This window comes from Heptranchias perlo, chromosome 38 (assembly GCF_035084215.1).
Source record: "Heptranchias perlo isolate sHepPer1 chromosome 38, sHepPer1.hap1, whole genome shotgun sequence".
Classification (NCBI taxonomy): Eukaryota; Metazoa; Chordata; class Chondrichthyes; order Hexanchiformes; family Hexanchidae; genus Heptranchias; species Heptranchias perlo.
The window spans coordinates 10,522,613-10,549,449 of record NC_090362.1 but is presented as its reverse complement, the minus strand read 5'-3'; the positions used below and the strand labels follow the sequence as shown (position 1 = coordinate 10,549,449).

Here is a 26,837-nt window from a genome sequence, read left to right as displayed (position 1 = left end):
CACTGTCAGTGGATTGATTGGTGCGGCTAGGCCGGGACCTGGTCTTTCAGAGGCGATGTCAGGAAGCACTTCTTCACAAAGGGGAGTGGAAATCTGGAACTCTGTCCCCCCCAAAAAGCTGTTGAGGCTGGCGTCAATCAAAAATTTCAAAACTGAGAACAGATAGATTTTTGTTAGGTAAGGGTATTAAGGGCTACGGAACCAAGGCGGGTAAATGGAGTTAAGACACGCATCAGTCATGATCTAACTGAATGGAGGAATAGGCTTTTGGGGCGAAATGGCCTCCTCCTGTTCCTATGGCAGCGGGACGGCTTTCAGTGCGGCTGCGCGGGGCCGGGACCGCCCTCAGTGCGGCTGCGCGGGAGCGGGAGCCGGGCGGGATGGCGGCGGCCGCGGTTGTGGCTCAGCGCCTCGCCGGGCATGAGGCACAGGTCCGCTGGCTGAGTGAGGCGATAGAGCGGCTGCAGTGCGGGGACGAGGAGCCGGTGGGCGGCCCGGAGCTGCGGAGCCTCAGAGAGGAGAACGAGAAACTCAAGTACCGGCGGCTGCACCTGGAGCGGAGCCTGCGGGCGGAGCTGGGGAGAGGGCCGGGGCCGCCCTCCGCCTGGGCAACACCGCAACACAGCAACGACTCCGGGGCCCAGGTAGGATCGCGGGGTCCGAATACTCCACTGGTCATTGTTATCCAGGTGTGATCATTGTGACCAGACACTGCGCCCACCCCACCCCTTGCAGAGACCGGACACTGCCTCCTCTCCACCCCCACCCTTGCAGAGACCGGACACTGCCTCTCCCCCCCCCTTTGCAGGGACCGGACACTGCCTCCCCCCCCCCCCCCCCTTTGCAGGGACCGGACACTGCCTCCCCCCCCCCCTTTGCAGGGACCGGACACTGCCTCCCCCCCCCCCCTTTGCAGGGACCGGACACTGCCTCCCCCCCCCCCCCTTTGCAGGGACCGGACACTGCCTCCCCCCCCCCCCCCTTTGCAGGGACCGGACACTGCCTCCCCCCCCCCCCTTTGCAGGGACCGGACACTGCCTCCCCCCCCCCCCCCCCTTTGCAGGGACCGGACACTGCCTCCCCCCCCCCCCCTTTGCAGGGACCGGACACTGCCTCCCCCCCCCCCCCCTTTGCAGGGACCGGACACTGCCTCCCCCCCCCCCCCTTTGCAGGGACCGGACACTGGCTCCCCCCCCCCTTTGCAGGGACCGGACACTGCCTCCCCCCCCCCTTTGCAGGGACCGGACACTGCCTCCCCCCCCCCCCTTTGCAGGGACCGGACACTGCCTCCCCCCCCCCCCTTTGCAGGGACCGGACACTGCCTCCCCCCCCCCTTTGCAGGGACCGGACACTGCCTCCCCCCCCCCTTTGCAGGGACCGGACACTGCCTCCCCCCCCCCTTTGCAGGGACCGGACACTGCCTCCCCCCCACTTTGCAGGGACCGGACACTGCCTCCCCCCCCCCCCTTTGCAGGGACCGGACACTGCCTCCCCCCCCCCCCCCCCTTGCAGGGACCGGACACTGCCTCCTCCTCTCCCCCCCCCCCCCCCTTTGCAGGGACCGGACACTGCCTCCCCCCCCCCCTTTGCAGGGACCGGACACTGCCTCCCCCCCCCCTTTGCAGGGACCGGACACTGCCTCCCCCCCCCCCCTTTGCAGGGACCGGACACTGCCTCCCCCCCCCCCCCACTTTGCAGGGACCGGACACTGCCTCCCCCCCCCCCTTTGCAGGGACCGGACACTGCCTCCCCCCCCCCCCCTTTGCAGGGACCGGACACTGCCTCCCCCCCCCCCCCCCCTTTGCAGGGACCGGACACTGCCTCCCCCCCCCCCCCCCCTTTGCAGGGACCGGACACTGCCTCCCCCCCCCCCCCCCTTTGCAGGGACCGGACACTGCCTCCCCCCCCCCCCCCCCCTTTGCAGGGACCGGACACTGCCTCCCCCCCCCCCCCCCCCTTTGCAGGGACCGGACACTGCCTCCTCCTCTCCCCCCCCCCCCCCCCCCCCACCTTTGCAAGGTCCGGACACTGCCCCCTTCTCTCCCTCCGCCTTGCAGGAACCGGACACTGCCCCCTCTCTTCCCTCCGCCCCGCACTTTGCAGGGACCGGACACTGCCCCGCTGACTGGGAAGTGTTTGCAATTCTCAGTCATGCTCTCACAAGTGCTGATGTCTGGGTAAATACCCTTCAGTGTCATGTGAGCTCACTGACCCCTGATCGTATTTCCCAGGCTCAGAGGACCTGTTGCTGCGGAGAGCACAGGTCTAAAATAGACACGGCCTCTAAAAGTAGCTGTGCTGCAGAGAACTCTAGTGATGGTGCCAGCTTTCTTCTCACCATTTAGTTTAAAACTGGCCCCTTATGTTTTGGGCAGTTTATTCATTATCTAGCCTGTCAGTCAGGTTTTTAAGACAAATAGTCTGCTGGTGATCCCAACTGAGGTAACAGAATGGGCTACAATTGGCCTCATGTGCCAGTGGGTTAGAGGGGCAATAACCTTGTTTCCTGCTCCCAATCACTATCCAGTGACCTCTGACCAGTAATTACAATCTCTGACTATTTACCTTATAACCCTTCAGACTGTGGTCCAGTTTCCCAGCATTCATTGTCTGTCTAGTTATTGCAACTGCTTCAGGTTTTGCTCTGGTTTTACCTGCAGCTGGAGGCTGACACACAACAGCTGTCCCAACAGGTCAAGGACAAGAAAGAACAGAAGCGCGATCCACCACAAGGAGATGGCAGATCAACAGAGGTATTTAAATTTGCCCTCGTCATAAACCAGCTCCCACCCTGGGGCTACCCAGGGGCACTGCATGGTATCGGGGCCGATTTAGCTGCCCCCTCCCCCACTATAACACTACCCAAGGGCTCAGAGGGTAAATGGACAGCATAGTGTGCTGGAGTTACACAGACCCAGACAGTCCCCTCAGGCCATCATTCATTGGATCCTCTCTGACGTGTGATGAGAATGATGTAGGCTTTGAGTGAAAAGTAGGAAGCAAACACTGCCACAGATACTGTGATGGTGGATAAGGTGGGGTGTGGGACCGGCCCAGGAACTGCTTCAGCCAGTAATTTGTAATTTTCACAGCAAGCTGACTGTCCCAGGCACTGGGGCCTCTGGTTCCCTGAACATAATGGGCCCCAGATCATTTGTGTTTCCCACTAACTCAAGAGAATTAAACCACAACTTGGACAGTGAGCACAGACCAAGCCAGCGCAGAACTGGAGAACAGGAGCACAGATCTAACCAGCCTCAAGCAGGATTAGCAGTGTCCCCACAGAATAACGGATATGTGGAACAGACACTCTCCTGTCAGGTAAAGCAGTTATTGCGGTGTCAGCAAGGAGCGATAAACAGCTGGTGAATGTCTGGTCAGGGACAGGACTGAAGGTTGTGACTGTGGGTCTAATGCTGTGTGGGATGCTTGCTGAGAGTGTGGGAGTGCGTGCTGAAGGGAACTGGGTGGGTGCTCACTGTAGGACCTGAGATTACGTCTGCATTCTGATTTACCTTTGAGAGGTGAGCAGGAACTTTACAAACTCTTTTCTCAGGATTAAGTAGGCGGGGAAGTGTCTGTAAGAGCGCAGATTGCACTCGGGATCTGTCCAAGGAGATTTAATGAGTGGGGAAGGATCTGTGAGAGCTGTCTGTACCCGGGGTCTGGAGGAGGATTTAATGCGTAGAGTGAGTGGATTTTACCCGGATGTTGTTCAGTATTTTCTCGCGATCGTTTGTGCTTTTACTGAATGTTGCTCTCAACTGACGGCTGCCAGTGATTGACCGTGTTCTCCTCCCCCACCTCCCCCCCCCCCCCCCACCCCCCCCCAGGTCCTGTCTAGCTGTGATTGGTGCTCAGCTGTGGCCCACTTTGGCACTTGATGCTTTTGAGTCTGTTTCTGTTCGGTGCCACATGGCTGACGTAAGATGAACTATTCAACCATGTCAACACAGCGATCAGTGAATGGTTCTTTGTGGCCCTCAGGGTTGCTGCTCCCAGGTTGTTGGTTTGAACAATGGGCCTGTTCCCACGTTTGATCCTCAAGCTATGTTGGGTTCACTGATCTCACCCAAGGCAATAGTAGGGGTCCTGGTAATTGACCTCCCTGCCTTTGCGTCAGGGAGGTGGGGGAATCAGGATTCTTGCTCCCGATGATATACCAGCAACTGCTGCGGCGAATGCGTGTGTGGGAATGTCGTGGGACGAAGAGAGGATTGAGCATGACTGTGATGCATCCATAGTCGAATAGTTTGCAGGCACTGTTCAGATTCACAGAATGGATGTTTAGTCAAAGTACTGGAGAGCAACTGCTAACACACTAACAAGGAGCCTTCAGGCGAGGAAGGGGGTATATTTGGGGGGAAATGACTGACTCATCCCTCCCATGGAAACGATACCCAGCCCCTGTGGTACTGGGTGTGGGAGGGTGCTGTCTAATACTGGTGTGGTACTGGGTATGGGAGGGTGCTGTTTAATACTGGTGTGGTACTGGGTGCGGGAGGGTGCTGTCTAATACTGGTGTGGTGTTGGAGGGTGCTGTCTAATACTGGTATGGTTATGGGTGCTGGAGGGTGCTGTCTAATACTGCTGTGGTACTGGGTGTGGGAGGGTGCTGTCTAATACTGGTATGGTTATGGGTGCTGGAGGGTGCTGTCTAATACTGGTATGGTACTGGGTGTGGGAGGGTGCTGTCTAATACTGGTATGGTACTGGGTGCGGGAGGGTGCTGTCTAATACTGGTGTGGTGCTGGGTGCTGGAGGGTGCTGTCTAATACTGGTGTGGTACTGGGTGCGGGAGGGTGCTGTCTAATACTGGTGTGGTGCTGGAGGGTGCTGTCTAATACTGGTATGGTACTGGGTGTGGGAGGGTGCTGTCTAATACTGGTGTGGTACTGGGTGCGGGAGGGTGCTGTCTAATACTGGTGTGGTGCTGGGTGCTGGAGGGTGCTATCTAATACTGGTGTGGTACTGGGTGCGGGAGGGTGCTGTCGAATACTGGTGTGGTGCTGGAGGGTGCTGTCTAATACTGGTGTGGGAGGGTGCTGTCTCATACTGGTATGGTACTGGGTGCTGGAGGCTGCTGTCTAATACTGGTGTGGTACTGGGTGTGGGAGGGTGCTGTCTAATACTGGTGTGGTACTGGGTGTGGGAGGGTGCTGCCTAATACTGGTATGGTACTGGGTGCGGGAGGGTGCTGTCTAATACTGGTGTGGTACTGGGTGCGGGAGGGTGCTGCCTAATGGTGTGGTACTGGGTGCGGGAGGGTGCTGCCTAATACTGGTATGGTACTGGATGTGGGAGGGTGCTGCCTAATAGTGGTGTGGTTGTGCTTTCAGGGGAGAGAGTGGCCGGCCTATATTGAGGAGCGTTTACACCTTTATGAGAGGCTCAAACGGGAGCACGATTCCATACTCAGTGAGCGAGCTTCGCAGCACAGCAGAATTATCAATGTCACACTCCCAGATGGCACGGAGATTCCCGGGGAATCGTGGAGGACAACACCTTATCAGGTCGCCTGTCGAATCAGGTAAATCCATAAATATTTTCCCGTATGTAGTCCCACCCTTGGTCATTCAGTAATTAACTAAAGTCCCACCATGACTGACACTGAATATCTTAGACAACAGGCAACTTGTTACTTAATGTAAAATATCGTGGCATTGCATACCCAGAGTACGGGGCACTGTGTCTACACAACGTGTAGCATCGTATACGTAGAGCATGGGGCAATTAAATAAATTGTATCCCACACTCTACTTGCACAAACTCCTCCACTCCCCAATACCCATTACCCCACAATCCAGATTTCTCACTTCCTCCTTCAGCTCCACTTTCCCTGAGATTCATCACCTGCCCCCTCATGTCCTCTCGTTACCCTTTCCCCACACACTTATTCACTTCCCCAACTGAATTTTTACTGTCTCACATCTGATTGCTCACTACATCTTCCCTGAACTACTCACTAACCTCTCTCGCCCAATACTATTTACTCTGACTTCCTATTAGGAATATGATGTAAGATTCGCGACTGATATATTAAAACTCTTGTGATAAGCATGCACTGCCTGTAAACGTCACACTTGTTCTCAAAACATTGTCCTTGTCACACTTGGTTGACACCCCTGTTATAAAACTGGCTCCAACTGGCTGAACAATGCCTTGTCTGATCTGCTAGTAGTAAATAGTCGTTCTACACGACTGTTCTAATGTCTTTCAGAACTGGGTTTATAACCAGGATTACAAGCTCACTGAGCTCGTTCCCTGTGTCTGTATCGGACAATGTTGCAATATGGTGAAACTGGCCACTTGCAGGCGATGGGCAGGATGCAGAAACAGGACTATGTGAGCTGACTCATGGCCCATACGCAGTGCAAAATCCCATTGAGATTTTTACGAGCTGGAAGCTGGGTCTGATTAATGGTATTTACTGTTCAGGATCAGAATCCCCTGTGCATTTGATAGATCAGGTTTATAACAGGACGGTGGTATAATAGTGTTCTGTTGGTTTGTGGTCTGATTGCAGTGGGGGATTAGCGGAGAGTTCAGTTATAGCCAAGGTCGATGGTGGGCTATGGGACCTGGATCGGCCCCTCGAAGGAGATGCGAGTCTTGAGCTGTTGAAATTTGATGACCCAGAGGCTCAAGCTGTAAGTTACCTGCCACAGTCTGGCTATTTCAGTTAATCTTTCGATAGAATATAACAGTGAAATTGTTTTGAAACCCACTATTTGAAAGGGTGATAATTATTGTGTGGCTATTTTACAGCATGCATGCAGTTAGGGTTTTTTATAATCTTTTACTTTACTAGTTGCTCTCCTGTTGTGATCACCATAAGGGCAGGGGGGAGTTATACTTTGCATTATTCTGCTGCGAAGGTGGATCTATGTTTAAGGGGGTTTTCCCCTTAAGGCCACAAGTTCTAATTGCTGTGGATAGGCACTTCCTGAAGTCAGTTAAGGATTAATTCCTGTGAGTAGGTACTGTGACTAGAAATAAATCATGCTATTATATTCTATCTTTCTGTCACCGTACATATGGATTAAAAGTCAGGTTCACTCACAGAAAGTGGTTCAGCTTGTTTTAATACAATAGTCCAAGAAAATAGAAGTTCACTAGTCAGGTGTCTGAAGAAAGGGCCAAGTTATTCAATTTAAATACAAACATATTGTGGGCTTCTCGTCCCCCTCCTGCACCATTACCTCTGGACTCTCCCAAGGATCTATTCTTGGCCCCCTCCTATTCTCATCTACTTGCTGCCCCTCAAGGACATCATCTGAAAACACAACCTCAGGTTCCATGTGTACACTGACGCCACCCAGCTCTACCCCACCACCACCTCCCTCGACCCCTCCATTGTCTTTGATTTGTCACACTGCTTGTCTGGCATCCAGTATTGGATGAGCAGAAATTTCCTCTAACTAAATATTGGGAAGACCGAAGCCATTGTCTTCGGTCCCCACCACAAGCTCCGTTCCCTAGCCACCGCCTCCCTCCCTGGCCACTGTCTGAGGCTGAACCAGACCGTTCGCAATCTTGGCATCCAGTTTGGGCCTGAGCTGAGGTTCCAACCACATATTCTCTCCATCACCAAGACCGCCTACTTCCATCTCCGTAACATCGCCCATCTCCGCCCCGCCTCAGCTCGTTTGCTGCTGAAATCCTCATCCATGCCTTTTTTACTTCTAGACTTGACTATTCCAATGCTATCCTGGCAGGCCTCCCACCTCCCACCTCCCACCTTCCATAATCTTGAGCTCATCCAATACTCTGCTAACCGTATCCTAACTCGCACCAAGTCCTGTTCACCCATCACCCCTGTGCTCGCTGATTTACACTGGCTCCGGGTCTGGCAACGCCTCGATTTTCAAATCCCTCCATGGCCTTGCCCCTCCCTATCTCGGTAACCTCCTCCAGTCCTACAACCCTTCGAGATCTCTGCGCATCTCCGATTCTTGCCTCTTGCGCATCTCCGATTTTAATCGCTCCACCATTGGCGGCTGTGCCTTCAACTGCCTAGGCCCCAAGCTCTGGAACTCCCTCCCTAAACCTCTCCACCTCTTCACCTCTCTCTCCTCCTTTAAGACACTCCTTAAAACCTACCTCTTTGACCAAGCTTTTGGTCACCAGCCTAATATCTCCTTATGTGGCTCGGTGTCAAATTTTGTTTGATAATTGCTCCTGTGGAGCACCTTGAGACATTTTACTACATTAAAGGAGCTATATAAATGCAAATTGCTGTTATATTTGATTGGCAGCTCTTGTAGTTTTTAAAGAGAACATTTAAATCCTTTTCTTTTTGAAAAGTATTTTTCAGCCTGCCCTCCAATTGGGTAATCTGTCTGATGGCAGGATAGATAGCCCAGTGAGACTGTGGATGGGCCTCTATTTAAAGATTAATATTTATGGACCCTGGGAGTGAAATTTGGCAGTAGTGCAAACTGAGTGATAGTGAATCAGCAGCTCATTTACACTCCGCCTGATTTTTTTCCATTGAAGTTGGTATAAACGAGATGCCGATTCATTATCACCCATTTGCACTACTGCCAAAGATCAATTCCACCTTCCATGTGTGATCCAGGCTCACATTATTGTTTAGCGCAGCACATCGAGCAATTTATTACTTATCTTCTGTGGATTGATAGTTAAGCCTGAAATTACTGTAAATCTATGTGTGTCATTTCTTTTGTTCACTTATGGATTAACTGGTTAATACGTCTGTCTGGCAGTTTATAGCTGAAACCATGGGCCAGGGAAGAGTGTATTCCATTGCCTTCTGAAGTTTTTTTTTATTATTCGTTCATGGGATGTGAGCGTCGCTGGCAAGGCCAGCATTTATTGCCCATCCCTAATTGCCCTTGAGAAGGTGGTGGTGAGCCGCCTTCTTGAACCGCTGCAGTCCGTGTGGTGAAGGTTCTCCCACAGTGCTGTTAGGAAGGGAGTTCCAGGATTTTGACCCAGATGAAGGAACGGCGATATATTTCCAAGTCGGGATGTAGTGTGACTTGGAGGGGAACGTGCAGGTGGTGGTGTTCCCATGTGCCTGCTGCCCTTGTCCTTCTAGGTGGTAGAGGTCGCGGGTTTGGGAGGTGCTGTCGAAGTTGAGGAAGATCTCATGAGGGTGTATGATGTGATGTGATCAGTAGCCTAAATATAGTAACCATGGATTTCTGTTTAACCCCTGAGCTTGCTATAAATGACCTAGATATTGGGCAGGTAAAGACATTGTGGGTTATACGGAGCCAAGGATCACGGACTGGAATCGCGAAATGGGAGATGCTGAATTCCAGGGAAAATATCTAGAATAAAACTCAATAACATTACAGGCACATCAAGGTCACTTAGAGGCTAGTTGTTTTTTTTCTTAAAAGATGCCTTTTGTTGATGGATTCAGTATCAGTTCTTTGATGATTTGTTGCTATTTCATGAGTGATATTTGAGCCCACTTGGTGTAAGTGTGACTTTTGATTTCTGTGGGGACGTTTACCCCATTTTATTTCTGCATTTTTCTCCTTATCTCTGTCCCTCTGGCTGGATGCCTGCAGTTAGCTGGGTGACCAGAGTCTACTTTCCGTAGTAGTAACCTTATAACCGGCCGCTAGCGGGTGTGAGCGAGCGGTCAGCCGTCACTCTCTTCACCGACTTACCCACCTTCTGGGAGATGCTGAGCTTGCCGCTCAACGCAGCTGAGATCAGGAACTGAACGGAGTGGGACTCAAACCTGTGTCAATCCCTCGCTTTGTGGCACTGATTGCTCCTGTGCTAACACCACGGGGCACCGGTCACTGAGAGCCGGGGTGGGGGACACCCGTCACTGAGCCACGGGCTCTCTAATCATATCATTTAATTGATGTATTTTGAGCTGGAATCCATGCACTTGGTGTGAGCTGATCACTGTCTGTAACACAGGTGTTCTGGCACTCGAGTGCCCACGTTCTTGGAGAAGCCATGGAGCGGTATTACGGGGGCTGCCTGTGTTACGGCCCACCCATAGAGACTGGATTCTATTACGACATGTTTCTGGGAGACAGGTACAGTTTCAGAATGTCTGACAAACTCTTTCCAAGCATCAAGCTTAAGTTTTCATATTTGTATTTAAGTAACTCCAGGAGTAACTGAAAGAACAAGTTGTGCCTTTTACACTGATTTGTAGGACTCTGCTGTGATGCCCCCACAGTTGACTAGCAAACCGATACGACCTGGTAAATGTGACAGATGTTGTGTGCTTGAGGTGCCAGATGATCGTTGTCACCCGCCGGACTGTCCCCCCTGCATCTCTCCCTGCCCGTGTCTCTCATCCGGGTCTCTACTCTTTCCCCCCCACCGTCCCCGCCCCTCTGCATCTCTTGCCCTCTTACATGGTCTTCTGTTTCTCAGAGGAGTGTCCAGCATTGAGTTTCCAAACCTGGAGAATATCTGCAAGTCGATCATAAAGGATAGACAGACGTTTGAGAGACTGGAGGTCAGCAAGCAGACTTTGCTTGAAATGTTTAAGGTAATAGTCACAGTATTTATTTCCTATCCTGTGCTGTGTCTTGACTGCTCTGTGAAAGGATGGATGATCTGTTGCCAGGTCTCGAAGGCACTGCTGTGTAACTGGGGCCTGGAGTGAGGAACAAGTGCTCTAGGGCTCTATTCCCACCAGTGTGCTTTACAGTCTATCCATGTGACCAGGCTGCACCTCTACTCCTCTGTTCAGTTCTGGTCACCGAGGGAAACAGCTGAGTCTTGGAGGTGGTGCAGAGGGGGGCTGCCAGGCTGATCCTTGGTGACCGGGGGACTGAGTTATGAAGAAGGGTCATAAGAGGAGCCGAATGAGAAGGGACTTTGTATATACGATACTAACGGAATAGAACTGTTAAACATGAGCGCAGCTTCCAAACTGGAGGACGGGGACACCAAGTACAAGAGTGATGTGAGGAAGCCCTTCACACTTTGACTAACACCGGGAATTGCAGCAGACTGGAGGTAAAAACCCTGGAGTCAAATAACAGGTAGCTGGAGGCTGCGATCAGGGGCTTGTAGATTTCTCTGGATGGATGGGCTCAATGGGCTGAATAGGCTCCATTATCGGAACTTAAGTTTGTAAAGTAGTTTCATGTCCCTAAGTGGGGCTCTGGTTTATGTGCATTTTGAATTTTCCTAAAGCTGGTTTAGTTGCTGGTGAATCTTTCTTTTCTCTCTCAGTACAACAAATTTAAGGTACGGATATTAAACGAGAAGGTTGACACACCAACTACCACTGTGTACAGGTAAGATGGGGATGGGGAGAGGGGGCAGAAACTCAGCACTATCCTGAATCCACAAACACCGCAGCTTACAGTTGAATCACAAAACGATCTGTCAACTGGTCCTTTCTTGTGATGGGCTTGGGAATGAGATTTGTAAATTATTGGGTCCTTTCAGTACAGGCTGATGCTTATCCATCTGCCAGTTTGCAACTGGGAATTGGAATCGCTCCCATTCCTGAAGATTTATAACTTTAAAGAGGGACCCAGCCATTGGCATTCCTTAAAACATATCAAAGGATCTCTGACATTTTTTCTTGGTTTCTGAATGTTTCTATTTAAACAGCGAGTCGGATAACTTCAGAGTATGTGGCTGAGAGGGGTTATTGAGGCCAGTGGTGTGAGGGAGCAGGATTAGCACAAACAGGTCCCCAGTTACTATCTCGGGAGCTGTTTTCATTCACCTGCTGCTCACTAAGTAATCCCTGGTTCTAATGGACGTTTGCATTGTTTGCATTTTTTGCATTTACCTGCCTTTTAATGTAATAACCAATTGTCGCCACTTGGTGGTGGCACTGTGCCTGTTGCTGCCGGATTGGGGACAGGGTGGGTTAAAAAGCAAAGGGAGTGAGTGAATGACAGGCATAGGTTCCCCAGCAGCAACTGGTGGCCGTGCATTACGTGTCAGTTTGGCCAACAAGTGCCAGCAGGCAATCTGACCACGGGGAGGCATTATAGCTGAGCCCAAGCCTGTCCCCTCCTGATTGCTGTACATGCCCTTTCCTGCCGGAGTCACTGGGGGGGAGAGAGCAGGATGATTGCTGGATTCTCTCCCTATCCCAGTGGCCTGGGTCAATTGTAGTACCACTACCTCCAGGCTGCGATCAGTCAACTTGGCAGTGGCCCTGACCCTCACCCTCACCCTAACCCTGCTGACACTGCTCTTTCGTAGGTGTGGTCCATTGATCGATTTGTGCAGGGGACCCCATGTCAGGCACACTGGCAGAATTAAAGCCTTCAGGATTTATAAGGTAAGAGAGAGCATGCCATCTACAATCCAAGGCCAGGGATAACATCATGTTCATTTTAATGTAAATGGCACAGAATTGTTTTTTAAAAATGCAATGAGTTTTATACAACGGGAAACTCGTGTTCTGTAAATTTGCAGAACTCCTCGACTTATTGGGAAGGAAAATCCGACATGGAGACTCTGCAGAGAATCTACGGGATCTCCTTTCCTGACACTAAGATGTTGAAGGAATGGGAGCAATTCCAGGAGGAAGCCAAGAACCGGGATCACAGAAAGATTGGACGGGTACGGGAAACGTTCTGTTTTATGTTGGAGATTTATGGCTGAAGGTAACGTGCAAACCTGGGCAAGGACCAAAGCCTGTAGTCTGCTACATCAGAATGACAGAAAAGAGGAGGTAAATCAGTAAGCAGAGCTTGGATGATGCAAGTGTCACAAGGGAGAAGGCAGATCTACTTTCTACCAACGGTTTCCACTCAGAGATTGTACATTGTGTTTTGTGGCTGTTTTAATACCTTTCCTTTTAATCCACAGGTAAGTCTCTTTCTGTCTGTCTCTCTGGCTCAGTCACAAGTTTTTCTCACTTAGAAAGAAATTTTATTTTTCCTTAAGTTTAATAGGGAATCAGGTGGGGTTGCCAACTCTAGTTGGACATATTCATGGAGGTTTCATCATACCTCCATCTGCCTCACCCAGTCAAACAGCCTTTTTTTCCCATCTCCAATATTTTTTTATAACTAATAAACAAAAGTGTTCAAAGAAAATGGGGGGAAAAAGAAGCCAACACATTTTTGTAAATGCCCCTAAGATTTTTCTTCCGGGTTGCTCGCAACAGAGTCCAGGAGATTAATCTTTAATTCCTGGAGGCTGCAGGGCAATCCTGGAGGGTTGGCAACCGAGTAAGCAGATTGTTCTATCGGGTCAGGGGGCAATTTTGTATGTTGAGAACCAAAAATTATAACATTTTAAAAAAAAGATTAAACTAATTTGCATCCTTCCTTCTGTTAACTGTTATCTCTGCAATATTGCTAAAAAGGTTCTGCTTAAAACTCATTTAAGAGTAGGATCTTTTAATCTGAACTCCCCCTCCAAACGTGAATAATGGCACTGTCCTTTGAGGAATTCCCACCTTTTAAGTTAACCCTTTCTCTACTTGCTGTGGTTTTATGTGTTCTCCCTCTGATATGTTCAGGAATAAAGATGCAGCAGCTCCAAACACTGAACGCATCGCAAGATAAACACTGGCAATGTGACAAGTGCAAAGTAGCACAGCACACAAACCTGGGCATTAAAAGCCTGCAGATTGTTGGGGAAGGGGACATTGAGGGAGTTGAGGGAAAAAATGAGTTAGAGTAGGAAATCGTGCGAGGAGTCAACGAAGAGAGCGTGGGTGCAATAGGGGATTTAGAACTTGGGGAGAGTCAGAGAGAGGAGTTCAGACCCCAGTAGACTGGGCCAGAAATACCTGGAAATAAACCGTGACTGTCAGCTCCTCGCACTGAGATTTAGTGGGTATCTGTGTTTGCTCCTGTTACCCTGACATTGACTGAGGTCTCTGGTCACTGGGTGGTTTGTGTTTGTGCCTGATGTCTATTACTGCTCACGCCTCACTTCGCTTCCATCTGCTTTACAGGAGCAGCAGTTGTTTTTCTTCCATGAGCTCAGCCCCGGGAGCTGTTTCTTTCTGCCAAAAGGTGCCTCTATTTACAACACGCTGACTGCGTTTATTCGGGTAGGTGGCTCATTCACGCACTGTGGGGGCCACTGGGGGCAATGAACGGACAGATGAAAGGGGCACCTTGTTAAGTATGTATTCTTTTCGGTCCCTCAGTGGTTCACTGCACCACCTGTTGTGGACCAAGATAGTTCCAGGTTCCACCTGTAGTTTGTGCTCAGTGCACTGTTCAGTCAGGGTATCTGCAGGGGGTGCTAGAAAAGGCCTCAATGCCCATGGGCTTAGGAAGGAGAACAACCAGCAATTGTTGCTGTTTCTGAATGCTACCCACTGACCCTTGCTTGGTTGAGAACAGGATTGGGTTCTGCTGTGATGCTTCACACAGTGGAATAGCCTGCTGATTCTCACTGGCTGGACTCACATGAGTAGCGATTTGCTCGAGTTATTGGGGTGAGGGCGACCAGCGTGGGTCTTTCAGGAGCAGGGAGGAAATGGAGAACAACCTTTTTTTAAAAAATAAGTGCTCACATGGTGTTGGTGGCAGCTGGTACCTGTCAGCTTGGCACAGTGGTAGCGCACTCTGGCCTGAGTCAGATGGTTGTGGGCTTATGTCCCACTACAGAGACTTGAGCACGAAATCTAGGCCGACACTTCAGTGCGGTACTGAGGGAGTGCTGCACTGTCGAAGGTGCCGTCTTTCGGATAAGGCGCTAAACCAAGGCTCTGTCTGCCCTCTCGGGAGATGTAAAAGATCCCACAGTGCTATTCCAAGAAAAGGGGAGATCTCCCTGTTTTTTTATCCCTCAACCAACATCACTAGAACAGATTATCTGGCCATTAACACGTTGCTGTTTGTGGGATCTTGCTGTGTGCAGGTTGGCTGCAGCATTTCCTACATTACAACAGGGACTGCAATTTGAAAGTACTGCATTGACTGTAGAGCGCTTTGGGGGACACAGGTCATGGAAGGCGCAATATAAATGAGTGTTTGTTCTTCACTGTCGGTCCGTGCCTGTTGCAGGAGGAGTATCGACGGCATGGATTCACTGAAGTGGTCTCTCCAAATATCTACAGCAGCCGTCTGTGGGAGGCATCTGGTCACTGGCAGCATTACAGCCAGAACATGTTCAGCTTCGAAGTAGAGAAGGAGACGTTTGCATTAAAGCCCATGAACTGCCCGGGTCACTGGTACGTGTTAAACGCAAAGGTTATTGTTAGAATATTTAATATTTTTAAACTTCTCTGCAGATATTTTTACAGTTTGACAGATCTGTTTCTAGTCAGCATCTTTCTTGGGTTGCGGGTGAACCAGTATTTATTGCCCATTCTTGTTCCCTGAGAGTCGGTGAGGCTGGGCAGAGCTCACAGCTCCCTCTCCTGATAGGCGTTGTTTTTTTGCCACAATCCAGCAACTTGGATCAATTTTCTAGTGTCAGTCAACAAATTACCAGGTTTAATTAAATCAATTTCACAGCAGTGGGAATTGAACTTTGGGGCTAGTCAATCACGTAGCCACGAACCCCCCGGGGTTCAGCAATACCCCAGGCACAGGAGTGAACCCGATACAGAACTGATAAGCTGAATGCAATCTGTGGACTGAGATTGATTAGTGTTGGACAGGAAGCAATGGGCTTTGGCTGTGCGGTGACTTCTGAAGGGGGTCACGGTGTACTGGACTAACTGTGCTAGAATGTTCTGCTCTAACGCTCTGTTCCTATCAGTTTGATGTTTGACCATCGCCCTCGATCCTGGCGGGAGCTCCCTCTCCGGTTAGCTGACTTTGGAGTTCTTCATCGCAATGAGCTTTCAGGGGCGTTAACTGGATTAACCAGAGTGCGCCGGTTCCAGCAGGATGATGCCCACATCTTCTGTACGATGGAGCAGGTGAGCAAACTCTGCACTTTGATCCTACACACCAATTTATTCTGTAGCACAGGCAGCTTCTTATAACACGGGGACAGAAATTGAATTTTAATTCCCATTGTTTTGTCTTAATTTATTCCCCTGAAGGTGCTGACTCTCGCTGGGGTACAGTTCCTGAAGGTGCTGACTCTCACTGGGGTACAGTCCCTGAAGGTGCTGACTCTCACTGGGGTACAGTCCCTGAAGGTGCTGACTCTCACTGGGGTACAGTCCCTGAAGGTGCTGACTCTCACTGGGGTACAGTCCCTGAAGGTGCTGACTCTCACTGGGGTACAGTCCCTGAAGGTGCTGACTCTCACTGGGGTACAGTCCCTGAAGGTGCTGACTGTCACTGGGGTACAGTCCCTGAAGGTGCTGACTCTCACTGGGGTACAGTCCCTGAAGGTGCTGACTCTCACTGGGGTACAGTCCCTGAAGGTGCTGACTCTCGCTGGGGTACAGTCCCTGAAGGTGCTGACTCTCACTGGGGTACAGTCCCTGAAGGTGCTGACTCTCACTGGGGTACAGTCCCTGAAGGTGCTGACTCTCACTGGGGTACAGTCCCTGAAGGTGCTGACTCTCACTGGGGTACAGTCCCTGAAGGTGCTGACTCTCGCTGGGGTACAGTCCCTGAAGGTGCTGACTCTCACTGGGGTACAGTCCCTGAAGGTGCTGACTCTCACTGGGGTACTGTTCTGAGGTGCTCACTTATTTTCATTTATGGGATGTTGGCGCTGCTGGTGAGGCCAGCATTTATTGCCCATACCTAATTGCCCTTGAGAAGGTGGTGGTGAGCCGCCTTCTTGAACCGCTGCAGTCTGTGTGGTGAAGGTACTCCCACAGTGCTGTTAGGTAGGGAGTTCCAGGATTTTGACCTAGCAACAATGAAGGAGCAGTGATATATTTCCAAGTCAGGAAGGTGTGTGACTTGGAGGGAAATGTGGAGGTGTTCCCATGTGCCTGCTGCCCTTGTCTTTCTAGGTGGTAGAGGTCACGGGTTTGGGAGGTGCTTTTGAAGCAGCCTTGGCGAGTTGCTGTAGTGCATCTTGTAAATGGTACACACTGCAGCCACAGTGCACCGGTGGTGGAGGGACTGAATGTTTAAGGTGGTGGATGGGGTGCCAATCATGCGGGCTGTTTTGTCCTCGATGGTGTCGAGCTTCTTGAGTATTGTTGGAGCTGCACTCATCCAGGCAAGTGGAGAGTATTCCATCACACTCCTGACTTGTGCCTTGTAGATGGTGGAAAGGCTTTGGGGAGTCAGGAGGTGAGTCACTCGCCGCAGAATACCCAGCCTCTGACCTGCTGTTGTAGTCACAGTATTTGTGGCTGGTCTAGTTAAGTTTCTGGTCGATGGTGACCCCCAGGATGTTGATGGTGGGGGATTTGGTGATGGTAATGCCGTTGAATGTTAAGGGGAGATGGTTAGACTCTCTCTTGTTGGAGATGGTCATGGCCTGGCACTTGTCTGGAGCGAATGTTACTTGCCACTTATCAGCCCAAGCCTGGATGTTGTCCAGGTCTTGCTGCATTGCGGGCACGGACTGCTTCGTTATTTGAGGGGTTGCGAATGGAACTGAACGCTGTGCAATCATCAGCGAGCATCCTGATTTCTGACCTTATGATGGAGGGAAGGTCATTGATGAAGCAGCTGAAGATGGTTGGGCCTAGGACACTGCCTTGAGGAACTCCTGCAGCAATGTCCAGGGGCTGAGATGATTGGCCTCCAACAACCACTACCATCTTCCTTTGTACCAGGTATGACTCCAGCCACTGGAGAGTTTTCCCCCTGATCCCCATTTACTTCAGTTTTACTAGGGTTCCTTGATGTCACACTCGGTCAAATGCTGCCTTGATGTCAAGGGCAGTTACTCTCATCTCACCTCAGAATTCAGCTCTTTTGTCCATGTTAGGACCAAGGCTGTAATGAGGTCTGGAGTCGAGTGGTCCTGGCCGAAATCAAACTGAGCATCGGTGAGCAGGTTATGGGTGAGTAAGTGCTGCTTGATAGCACTGTCGATAACACCTTCCATCACTTTGCTGGTGATTGAGAGTAGACTGATGGGGCGGTAATTGGCCGGATTGGATTTGTCCTGCTTTTTGTGAACAGGACATACCTGGGCAATTTTCCACTTTGTCTGGTGGATGCCAGTGTTGTAGCTGTACTGGAACAGTTTGGCGAGAAGCGTAGCTAGTTCTGGAGCACAAGTCTTCAGCGCTACAGCTGGGATGTTGGGGCCCATAGCCTTTGCTGTATCCAGTGCACTCAGCCGTGTCTTGATATCACGTGGAATGAATCGAATTGGCTGAAGACTGGCTTCTGTGATGGTGGGGATCTTGGGAGGAGGCCAAGATGGATCATCCACTTGGCACTTCTGGCTGAAGATGGTTGCAAATGCTTCAGCCTTGTCTTACGCACTTACGTGCTGGGCTCTGCCATCATTGGGGATGTTCACGGAGCCTCCTCCTCCCGTTAGTTGTTTAATCGTCGTCCACCACCATTCACGACTGGATGTGGCAGGACTGCAGAGCTTTGATCTGATCTGTTGGTTGTGGGATCGCTTAGCTCTGTCTATAGCATGCTGCTTCCGCTGTTTAGCATGCATGTAGTCCTGTGTTGTCGCTGCACCAGGTTGGCAGCTCATTTTTAGGTATGCCTATTGCAGCTCCTGTCATGCTCTTCTACACTTCTCATTGAACCAGGGTTGATCCCCTGGCTTGATGGTAATGGTAGAGTGAGGGATCTGCCAGGCCATGAGGTTAAGGGATGGTTTGCCCTTTTGCTGGTCTGGAGTTGGTGGCTGTACTTTCCCGCATGTATTGGTGAAGATTTGCTTCTATTCTTTCAGATTGAGGAGGAGATCAGGGGCTGCCTGGACTTTCTCCGCACAGTGTACGGACTATTTGGCTTCAGTTTCCAGCTCAACCTCTCCACACGGCCGGAGAACTTTCTGGGGGATGTGAACATGTGGAATCAGGCGGAAAAGGCAAGTGTTCACTTGGCTGCGCTAGTAGAAGGACAGCGATCGATACTGATGGTGAGCTGGTTTAAGCATCGACTGTCCGAGGTTCCACTCACCTCTGGCCCTATCAGCTGGATTGAACCTTTACTGGGGCAGAGCCTCCTAAACCAACGTTAGTTTATCTGATACGTCCTTAATCCGGATTTCCATATATCACCACCCCTACTCAAAAGGAAGGAGAGAGGCTGTTTACATAATTTTAAATGTAAACTATACTACATCCAACCTGTGCTGTACCTGCCATGGGAGTGTTTGATGGAACAGTGTAGAGGGAGCTTTACTCTGTATCTAACCCATGCTGTACCTGCCCTGGGAGTGTTTGATGCTGACACTCGGTACCTGAAATGGGAAAGCGTTACGTTTCCCAGCACTGACATACATTTCAATGAGCACAAAAACTATTAACTAAGTTTTAAACAAATATAAAACTAAACCAAGCTGCAGATGGAGTTGAGTTTTTAATATGTTTATTTCCTGTGGTTTAGCAGCTGGAGTGCAGTTTGAATATGTTTGGCGAACGGTGGAGACTGAATGCAGGAGATGGTGCGTTCTATGGACCGAAGGTTAGTGCGGGGAGCAGGTCATGTGTGAGCTGTGAGAGATCAGTGTGTGCTCGAAACTCCCAGAGAAATTTCTAATGCCTAATTCACTGCAGATCGACATTGAGATCAAGGACGCTATAGGCAGATACCATCAGTGTGCCACCATCCAGCTCGACTTCCAGCTCCCGATTAGGTTTAATCTGACATATGTTAGGTGAGTGCAGTTTGGAGATGTTGCTATTGTGACACCCCAGAATCCTGCTCTTGTTTCCCAGACTTACTTTTGATCTACTCTTTCCTCCCTACCCCACTGTGCATGATTGGGATTGGGGGCGGGGGGAGCATGTGGGGAGGTGGCGGAGATGGCTCACTGTTTAAATGCACCGGTACGGGATTGAGCTATGCAGACTGACGTGGACCCAGGTCACCTGTCTGCCTGAGTGAGCTGATGACGACTTCGGCAGCAGTTGGGTTGTCGTAATTGGCCTTAAGAGTCTGGGTTGGGGAGGGAGAAAAATCAGTCAGGGTTCTTGCTTCTAATCAGTGTCCAGCGACGCCTACAGGAAACACCGTGTGTGGGTCAGGATGGGATCAGGTTTGGTGCGGCACTACACGGTTGAATAGCTAGTGGTTCACACGTGAAGAATGGTCACTGGTTGAGCTCCTGGAGAGTGGCAGCTCTTCAGGACCAGTATCCCAGTAAGAGCCGGTGGTCTTGGGGAGGTGGGAGAATAAACGGAAGGAAAAGGCGATTCTTTTTGTGACGCTGTTGTCGGTTCACTTTCCTGCTCTCTGCAGTAAGGATGGAGTGGATGGGACCCGACCGGTAATCATACATCGCGCCGTGCTCGGATCGTTGGAACGGATGGTGGCTATCCTCGCCGAGAACTACGCCGGAAAATGGTAACGTTTCAAACCCCAGAAACACTGAGAAAAACTTCTGCTGCTTCACCCTCTGATGGTCTGAAGGGGAATCTGTCTTCAGGAATCAGGCGCTCGTTACGTTACAAACTCCTGACACTGTGACATGAATCCTGTCGAACATCGCTTGTGCCTGATGGTGATAGGGCCTGTTCCTTCATTATATACTCTTGCAATATGGGTAACGCACGCAAGGCGATCGTGTGGAGTGGGACTGGAGTCACGTGTAGGCCAGGCCGGGGTGGGGTGGGGTGGGGTGGGGTGAGAGGTTCCCTTCCCTGAAGGACATTATGATGTGGAGATGCCGGTGATGGACTGGGGTTGACAATTGTAAACAATTTTACAACACCAAGTTATAGTCCAGCAATTTTATTTTAAATTCACAAGCTTTCGGAGGCTTCCTCCTTCCTCAGGTGAACGATGTGGAAAACATCGTTCACCTGAGGAAGGAGGTAGCCTCCGAAAGCTTGTGAATTTAAAATAAAATTGCTGGACTATAACTTGGTGTTGTAAAATTGTTTACAATTGAAGGACATTAGTGAACTCGTGAGATTTTGCAGCAATCCGGCAGGTTTCCAAGGTCAATTCCTAGAGCAAGCCCACTAATTATTAGATCTATTAATTCAATTTCATGACTTGCCATAGGGGAAATTTGACTCATGTTTACAGATTGCTGGTGCACTAGAACCATTAGGCTCCCACCCTGACCTGACCTGTGGCCTGACAAATTCCCAGGAACTCCATGTAAACACTGATATGCTTCCAGAGACTCCCTATAAACACTGACACATTCCCAGGGATCCTCTGTAAACACTGACACACTCCTAGGGACTTCCTGTTAACACTGACATACTCCCAGTGACCCCCTGTAAATACTGACACACTCACACTCACAGGGACAACAGGAACAGAAGCAACGAGTCGGTAAATCAATAAGTACAGGAGGGAAGTGAGTGAGGAGAGAGAGGGAAATGAAGAGGTGAGTGTGACAATCAAATGCATTTGGTGTCATAGTGGTTGAGATCCAGAGGTCTGAGCATCAATTATTGCAAAATGTGCAAGCTTCAAATTGTTGGGCATATCACGAGTGTCTGTGCATCAAAACTGATGCTTTCTATTCTTTTCCCCCTCTCCTCCCCACACCTTCCTGCAGAAAGCAAGCTTTAAAATGCATCTGAGTTTTTAATCCTTTCTATTTTTGCAAGATACACAGAATCTCTTAATTTCATGCTCTGTAAGAATTTATTTATTTTTAAATTGTGTTTTGCTCCCTTTCTGCAAGTTTTTATTTTGAGGGTGTGTGTGTTTTTTTTTAAATGAGAAAAAGTTGCGTTCATTTCACTTGAACTGTTTTTCTGCCAATTCGTTTGGAAGGAAGGGAACTGAGCGCTAGTTTGTGGGGGGGGGGCGGAATTCACAAGTGAGTTTTACCAGTCTGCACGGGGCGGGGGCACAGAGCCGGGGGAGAGACAGAGGAGTGGAGGGATAGAGGCAGAAAGCGAGGGAGAGAAGCAGAGAGAGAGAAGGAAACGAACATGGCAAAAGTGAGAAACAAGTGAGCGAGAAAGAAATGGAGATAATGGAAACAGTGAAAAGACTGGGGTGGGGGGGGGTGGTAGGAAAAGAGTGAAAAAGTTAAAAATCCGAGGGGAGACATCGAGATGGACAAAGAGGAATGCGAGATGATGACGAAAGAGGAAGTGGAAAGAGAGTGAACCTGCGATGGGCCATCGAGCTTCGTAGAATGAGCCCCCATTACTTTAAAAGGCGATGTTAACTGGTGTGGGGGGAAGGGAGGCGGGGAGGGGACTGATTCGAACCTCCAGATCTTAACCGTCAAACAGTGTCACGCGCCAACAAGCACCAACCAGTTCCAACTGATCCGAATACCCTGAGAACGTGAGGGATTTTTAATAAAGTAAATAAAGAGAAACTGTTTCCAGTGGCAGGAGGGTCAGTAACTAGAGGAGACAGATTTAAGATAATCAGCAAAAGAACCAGAGGGGGAGATGAGGAGAATTTGTTCTACGCAGTGAGTTATGCTGATCTGGAATGCACTGCCTGAAAGGGCGGTGGAAGCAGATTCAATAATAACTTTCAAAAGCGAATTGGATAAATACTTGAGAAGGAAACATTTTCAGGTCTATGGGGAAAGAGCAGGGGACTGGGACTAATTGGATAGCTCTTTCAGAGAGCTGGCACAGGCATGATGGGCCGAATGGCCTCCTCCTGTGCTGTATGATTCTATGATTGAGTCCAGATACCCTCTGATGTTCCCTGTTCAAAAACCAGAGCTGTAAATTCGAATATGTTTGTATGCACAGGAGCTGCTGTGGCAACTGTTGAATTAAATCTATCCTTTTCCCAGGTAGGATGGAGTTTGCTGGGTGCTCCTCTCTACAGCAGCGAAGTATCTGCCTGATGCTGTGTTCCCTGTGATCATTGGTCCCTTGTTCTGGAGGCTGTAGTGTGTAGATTTTTTGTGGTGGCTTTTCTGTGCCCAGTGTGACATCTTTCCATTCCCTACACCAGCCCTTTGATTATTCTCTGAGTGAGATTGCCGGTTCATGTTGAATCAGAAGCAATTTTCAGCTTTGTGCCTATATCCTCCAGGTACTGGATTTACACTTATTTCACAAACAGCTCTTGCAGCCAGGGAGACTTAGATCCCATCAGTCTGAGCTGGCGGTGAACCCAGATGCTGGAGGTGAGAGGCTGGTGTCTGAGGCCCAGTTAATACTTGGGGGTGTTTCACTTCTTGTCCAGCTCCGTGTTACCTGCAGGAGTGGGTGATGTGTTCAAATAATCAGATATTCTGAGTGTAACAGAATGCTGTTGGGGGAAAGAACGCAGCTGGTGAGTAAACATTAATTAGGAGATTATTGATGTCAATGCAAACATTACAGGAGCTTAAATTGGCAACAGATGGAGCAGTCAAGATTAGACCAGTGCTTTTCATGATGATTTATCCCTCACCCAGTTTGTTACATTGAATGTACGGCACAGAAACAGGCCATTTGGCCCAACTGGTCTATGCTGTTGTTTATGCTCCATATGAGCCTCCTCCCTCCTACTTCATTTAACCCTATCAGCATATCCTTCTATTCCTTTCTCCCTCATATTTGTCTAGCTTCCCCTTAAATGTACTTGTGTTAGTCGCCTCAACTACTTCTTGTGGTAGCACGTTCCACATTCTAACCACTCTCTGGGTAAAGAGGTTTCTCCCAAATTCCCTATTGGATTTATTAGAGACTATCTTATATTTATGACCTCTAGTTAAGGTCTCCCCTGCAAGTGGAAACATCTTCTATGTCTACCCTATCAAACCCCTTTTATAATTTTAAAAACCTTCATTAGGTCACCCCTCAGTCTTTTTTCTAGAGAAAAGAGCTCCAGCCTGTTCAATCTTTTCTGATGGGTATAACCTCTCAGTTCTGTTGGAGTTGTTGGACTTCCCGCCACACAGACCATTACTGGGAAAGTTGACATTGGCCTTTGTAATCGTCCCTCTGAACCCAGGGTGACTGTCGTCCAAATAGCCCCCCAAGACACTGTGCTCTCCCCCCTGCTGCTGTTAGTGTCCCTACTTGCATCAAATGTTTGTCTATGTTTGAAATATTGAAGCTGGTGTTCAGTGCTGACGGGGGCGGGGGGGGTAATTTTAACCCCAGAGAATGGGTGGATTGGGGGTTAAAATAGCAGCTTTCTGGAGCGGGACTGCATCCTGACTCCAACTCGCCCACTTCTAGGTTTGATCCAGGCGTGCTCGGATGCGCACGGAACAGACCCAGAAGTCCCACCCCCACTTAAAGCTGCGAGCCAATACCTAAAGGGACAAAGTACCTGATTGAAATAGGTGAAGTACTTGATTTATTGTGTATTACAAAAGTAAAATGAATTTAACCTTATCTGTTCTGTTTCCCATCGCTTCTGATTCATGTCAGGTGAAAGCAGGTGGGAAGGGCTAGATCCATGAGGTGAGGGCCTTTATTGCACTGCTTGTGCGCCCAGAGGAGCAGGAGTGCTTCATCCAGGCCCAACAAGCTCACCTGGCTGACAGGAACCCTGCGATTGGCTGACCACCCCCCCCACCCCCAACTGATGCTGGACTCCCCCAGATGTCGACCATGTTCCCCCCCCCCCCCCCCCCCCCCCCCCAACTCTCTATCCCCCCCACCTCCGATTTGTTCCAGGGCCCACAGTATCTCTCTCCCTCCCGCCCCCCTCTGATTCGCGGCTCCTTTCTCTTCCGACGGGCAGCCAGCCGTCAATCCGGCTGCCTGGCATGTGGGGCACCCGGAAACACACATGCTCACCTTCAATTGAGTTGCGATCACAGATTTCAATGCACTTATTGGGCTTCCAGGTTCCCCACGCAAATATCTAGGGACGAGCTGGGCTCCTGGCTCCAAGTTAATGTCATGGCCTGGGTGTCTGAAATGGCAAGTGTTCCTTTTCCCAGCATAAAGCTGGGAAAAGGAACACTTTTGAGCTGAAAAAAATTACCAAAAGAAAAATGAAACAGTGCAGAGTAGCGGAGTAATATCCAGAAGCCATGATCGAAGCTGTAAGGAACGTGTTCCTGTTGTTTCCCTTATAAAATGTGAAGTAGTTAATTATTGTTAGTGTTATTGTGCAATGTTGTGTGATTGTTTCTGCTTGTTTTAATCTAGGCCGTTCTGGCTGTCCCCCCGCCAGGTTATGGTAGTCCCTGTTGGACCAGGCTGTGAGGAGTATGGTCGGAGGGTGAGCAGAGCTGGTAGATTCCTGTATGGGGCTTTATGTGGCACTGAAGGGGTGGGATTATCTTTATATGAACCGGTCCTTAAGCTTGTTTCTTTTAGGTTTGCAAAGAGTTGGTTGAAGCTGGTTTCATGGCTGATGTGGACCTGGATTCCGGCTGTTTGCTGAATAAGAAGATCCGGAATGCTCAACTGGCTCAGTACAATTTCATCCTAGGTAAATCGAACAGGATGTCTCCCCCACTCAGTACTGGGAAATCTCATTTCATCCAGCTGCCCCCACTGTCCTTAGTCTGTTGGGCCCAATTCATAGACATCTCTAACAATTGGGGCAGCTACTGGGTCAGTTCAGTCGGTGCTGCACTTGTGGGATGTGGATAGATCCTGCCCGGGTTACCCAGCCAAGACTGGGAAACGATTCCTACAGGAATCTCAAGTGACACAGCATCGATTCTGGGACCCCAACAAGGGTCTCCCATGTAAAGCTGTGACCCCTGAATGTTCTTTTTAATCTAGTTTTACATTTATTGTGGAAAATGTACAGTAATGCTGTGTTTTCATGGTGGGGGTACCCCTACTACTTCACTATTCAACCAGCACTCTGCATACTTCCAGCTTCCAAACATTGCAGTATTCAGTGTACCCCTAGCGTGCCCAATGTACCCCTAGCGTGCCTAGTGTACCTTGGTGGCACTCAGACGTCACCAGCATGTAATGGAACGATGCATTTTTGGTTTTCTCTACTTATGTAAGTTACAGATCTCAGCTGTGCAGGGAGGAGCTGGGGGCAGAGGGACAGAGGGTGTCTTCGGCTGGGAGGTGCTGGGGGCGGAGGAACAGAAGGTGTCCTTAGCAGGGAGGTGCACTAATGGTCCATCTGTCATCTCCTCAGCAACAGAGATCGACCAGAAGGAATTGTGACAGAGATTAAAATTGGACAAACCTCAGTGGGGGCCTCTGACATTTTGACCTAAACCTATTGGTGCTAGTGTACACATGGAAACAGCAATCAACTTGAATAGTTGAGGTGTTAAAGTCCCTTCATCTACTACAAAAATTGGTGAACTAATGCCCCTCAAACACTTGCATTACCTGCACTGTGTCGTGGTTTGTTTAAAGGTCCATTGCTGAAGGTCTTGTTCTGCTATTATTGAGATAAACTAGAAGTAGAGTCCATTTTTATCAAATCTCTTTTGCCTGCAGTGGTCGGAGAGAGGGAGAAAGTGAGTCATTCGGTGAATGTCCGTACAAGAGATAACAAGGTGCACGGCGAGCTCTCTGTGGCAGCAACAATAGAGAGAATGAAGAGGCTGCAGCAACTGCGTACACTGAGGGCCGAGGAAGAGTTTTAATTTCCCATCGTGGTTGTTGGATGGATGAAGAAACTGTGAGATACTTCGAACGGCATAGAAGAACCCAGAGAACATTAGGAAAGATTAAAAATAAGCGTCTCATTAATTGAAGCTTGTTGTTTTGGGCTGGAAAGCATTCTGTAACCGAGATGTGAAAATTGACTGATCTGCTGATTCTGGGATTTGTCTTTGTTGTTAACCAAAACTGTCTTATAAATAGCTAGAAATTAAATATCGAACAAATGAAAAGCATAGATCAGGATTACAGCCAAGGCTGCTGCAGCTCACTGCATGTGCCAGTTCATGGAGGAGATAAGGCTACATTAAAAAAACAGAAATCAGAATATCAGTTTTTATTGAATAAATTATTGCTGATTCAGTGCAGCTCCTTGGTCACCTTACTGCTCGTGTGTGAATCTGTT

The 26,837-nt window shown here is 49.6% G+C and overlaps 1 protein-coding gene across 1 annotated transcript; it reads left to right on the top strand.

Annotated features, from left to right (window-relative positions):
• Positions 1 to 362: 362 nt before the first annotated feature.
• On the top strand, positions 363 to 26,816 carry LOC137304731 (threonine--tRNA ligase 1, cytoplasmic-like). Its single transcript, XM_067973406.1, has 19 exons — positions 363 to 644; positions 2,661 to 2,753; positions 5,340 to 5,530; positions 6,527 to 6,650; positions 9,910 to 10,031; positions 10,378 to 10,495; positions 11,188 to 11,252; positions 12,181 to 12,259; positions 12,397 to 12,543; positions 13,892 to 13,990; positions 14,955 to 15,121; positions 15,655 to 15,817; positions 18,685 to 18,822; positions 19,344 to 19,421; positions 19,514 to 19,614; positions 20,199 to 20,303; positions 24,995 to 25,067; positions 25,166 to 25,280; positions 26,267 to 26,816. The coding sequence occupies exons 1-19, from the start codon at positions 381 to 383 to the stop codon at positions 26,413 to 26,415; spliced, it is 2,391 nt and encodes a 796-aa protein (XP_067829507.1). The 5' UTR covers positions 363 to 380; the 3' UTR covers positions 26,416 to 26,816.
• The last annotated feature ends 21 nt before the right edge of the window (positions 26,817 to 26,837 follow it).

Excerpts from the sequence above, each read along its gene's own strand:
- LOC137304731 (XM_067973406.1), top strand. The coding sequence starts at position 381 with ATGGCGGCGGCCGCGGTTGTGGCTCAGCGCCTCGCCGGGCATGAGGCA. Across the intron at positions 10,032-10,377 it reads GACATGTTTCTGGGAGACAG|AGGAGTGTCCAGCATTGAGT; the intron begins GTACAGTTTCAG and ends TCTGTTTCTCAG. Across the intron at positions 11,253-12,180 it reads CCAACTACCACTGTGTACAG|GTGTGGTCCATTGATCGATT; the intron begins GTAAGATGGGGA and ends GCTCTTTCGTAG.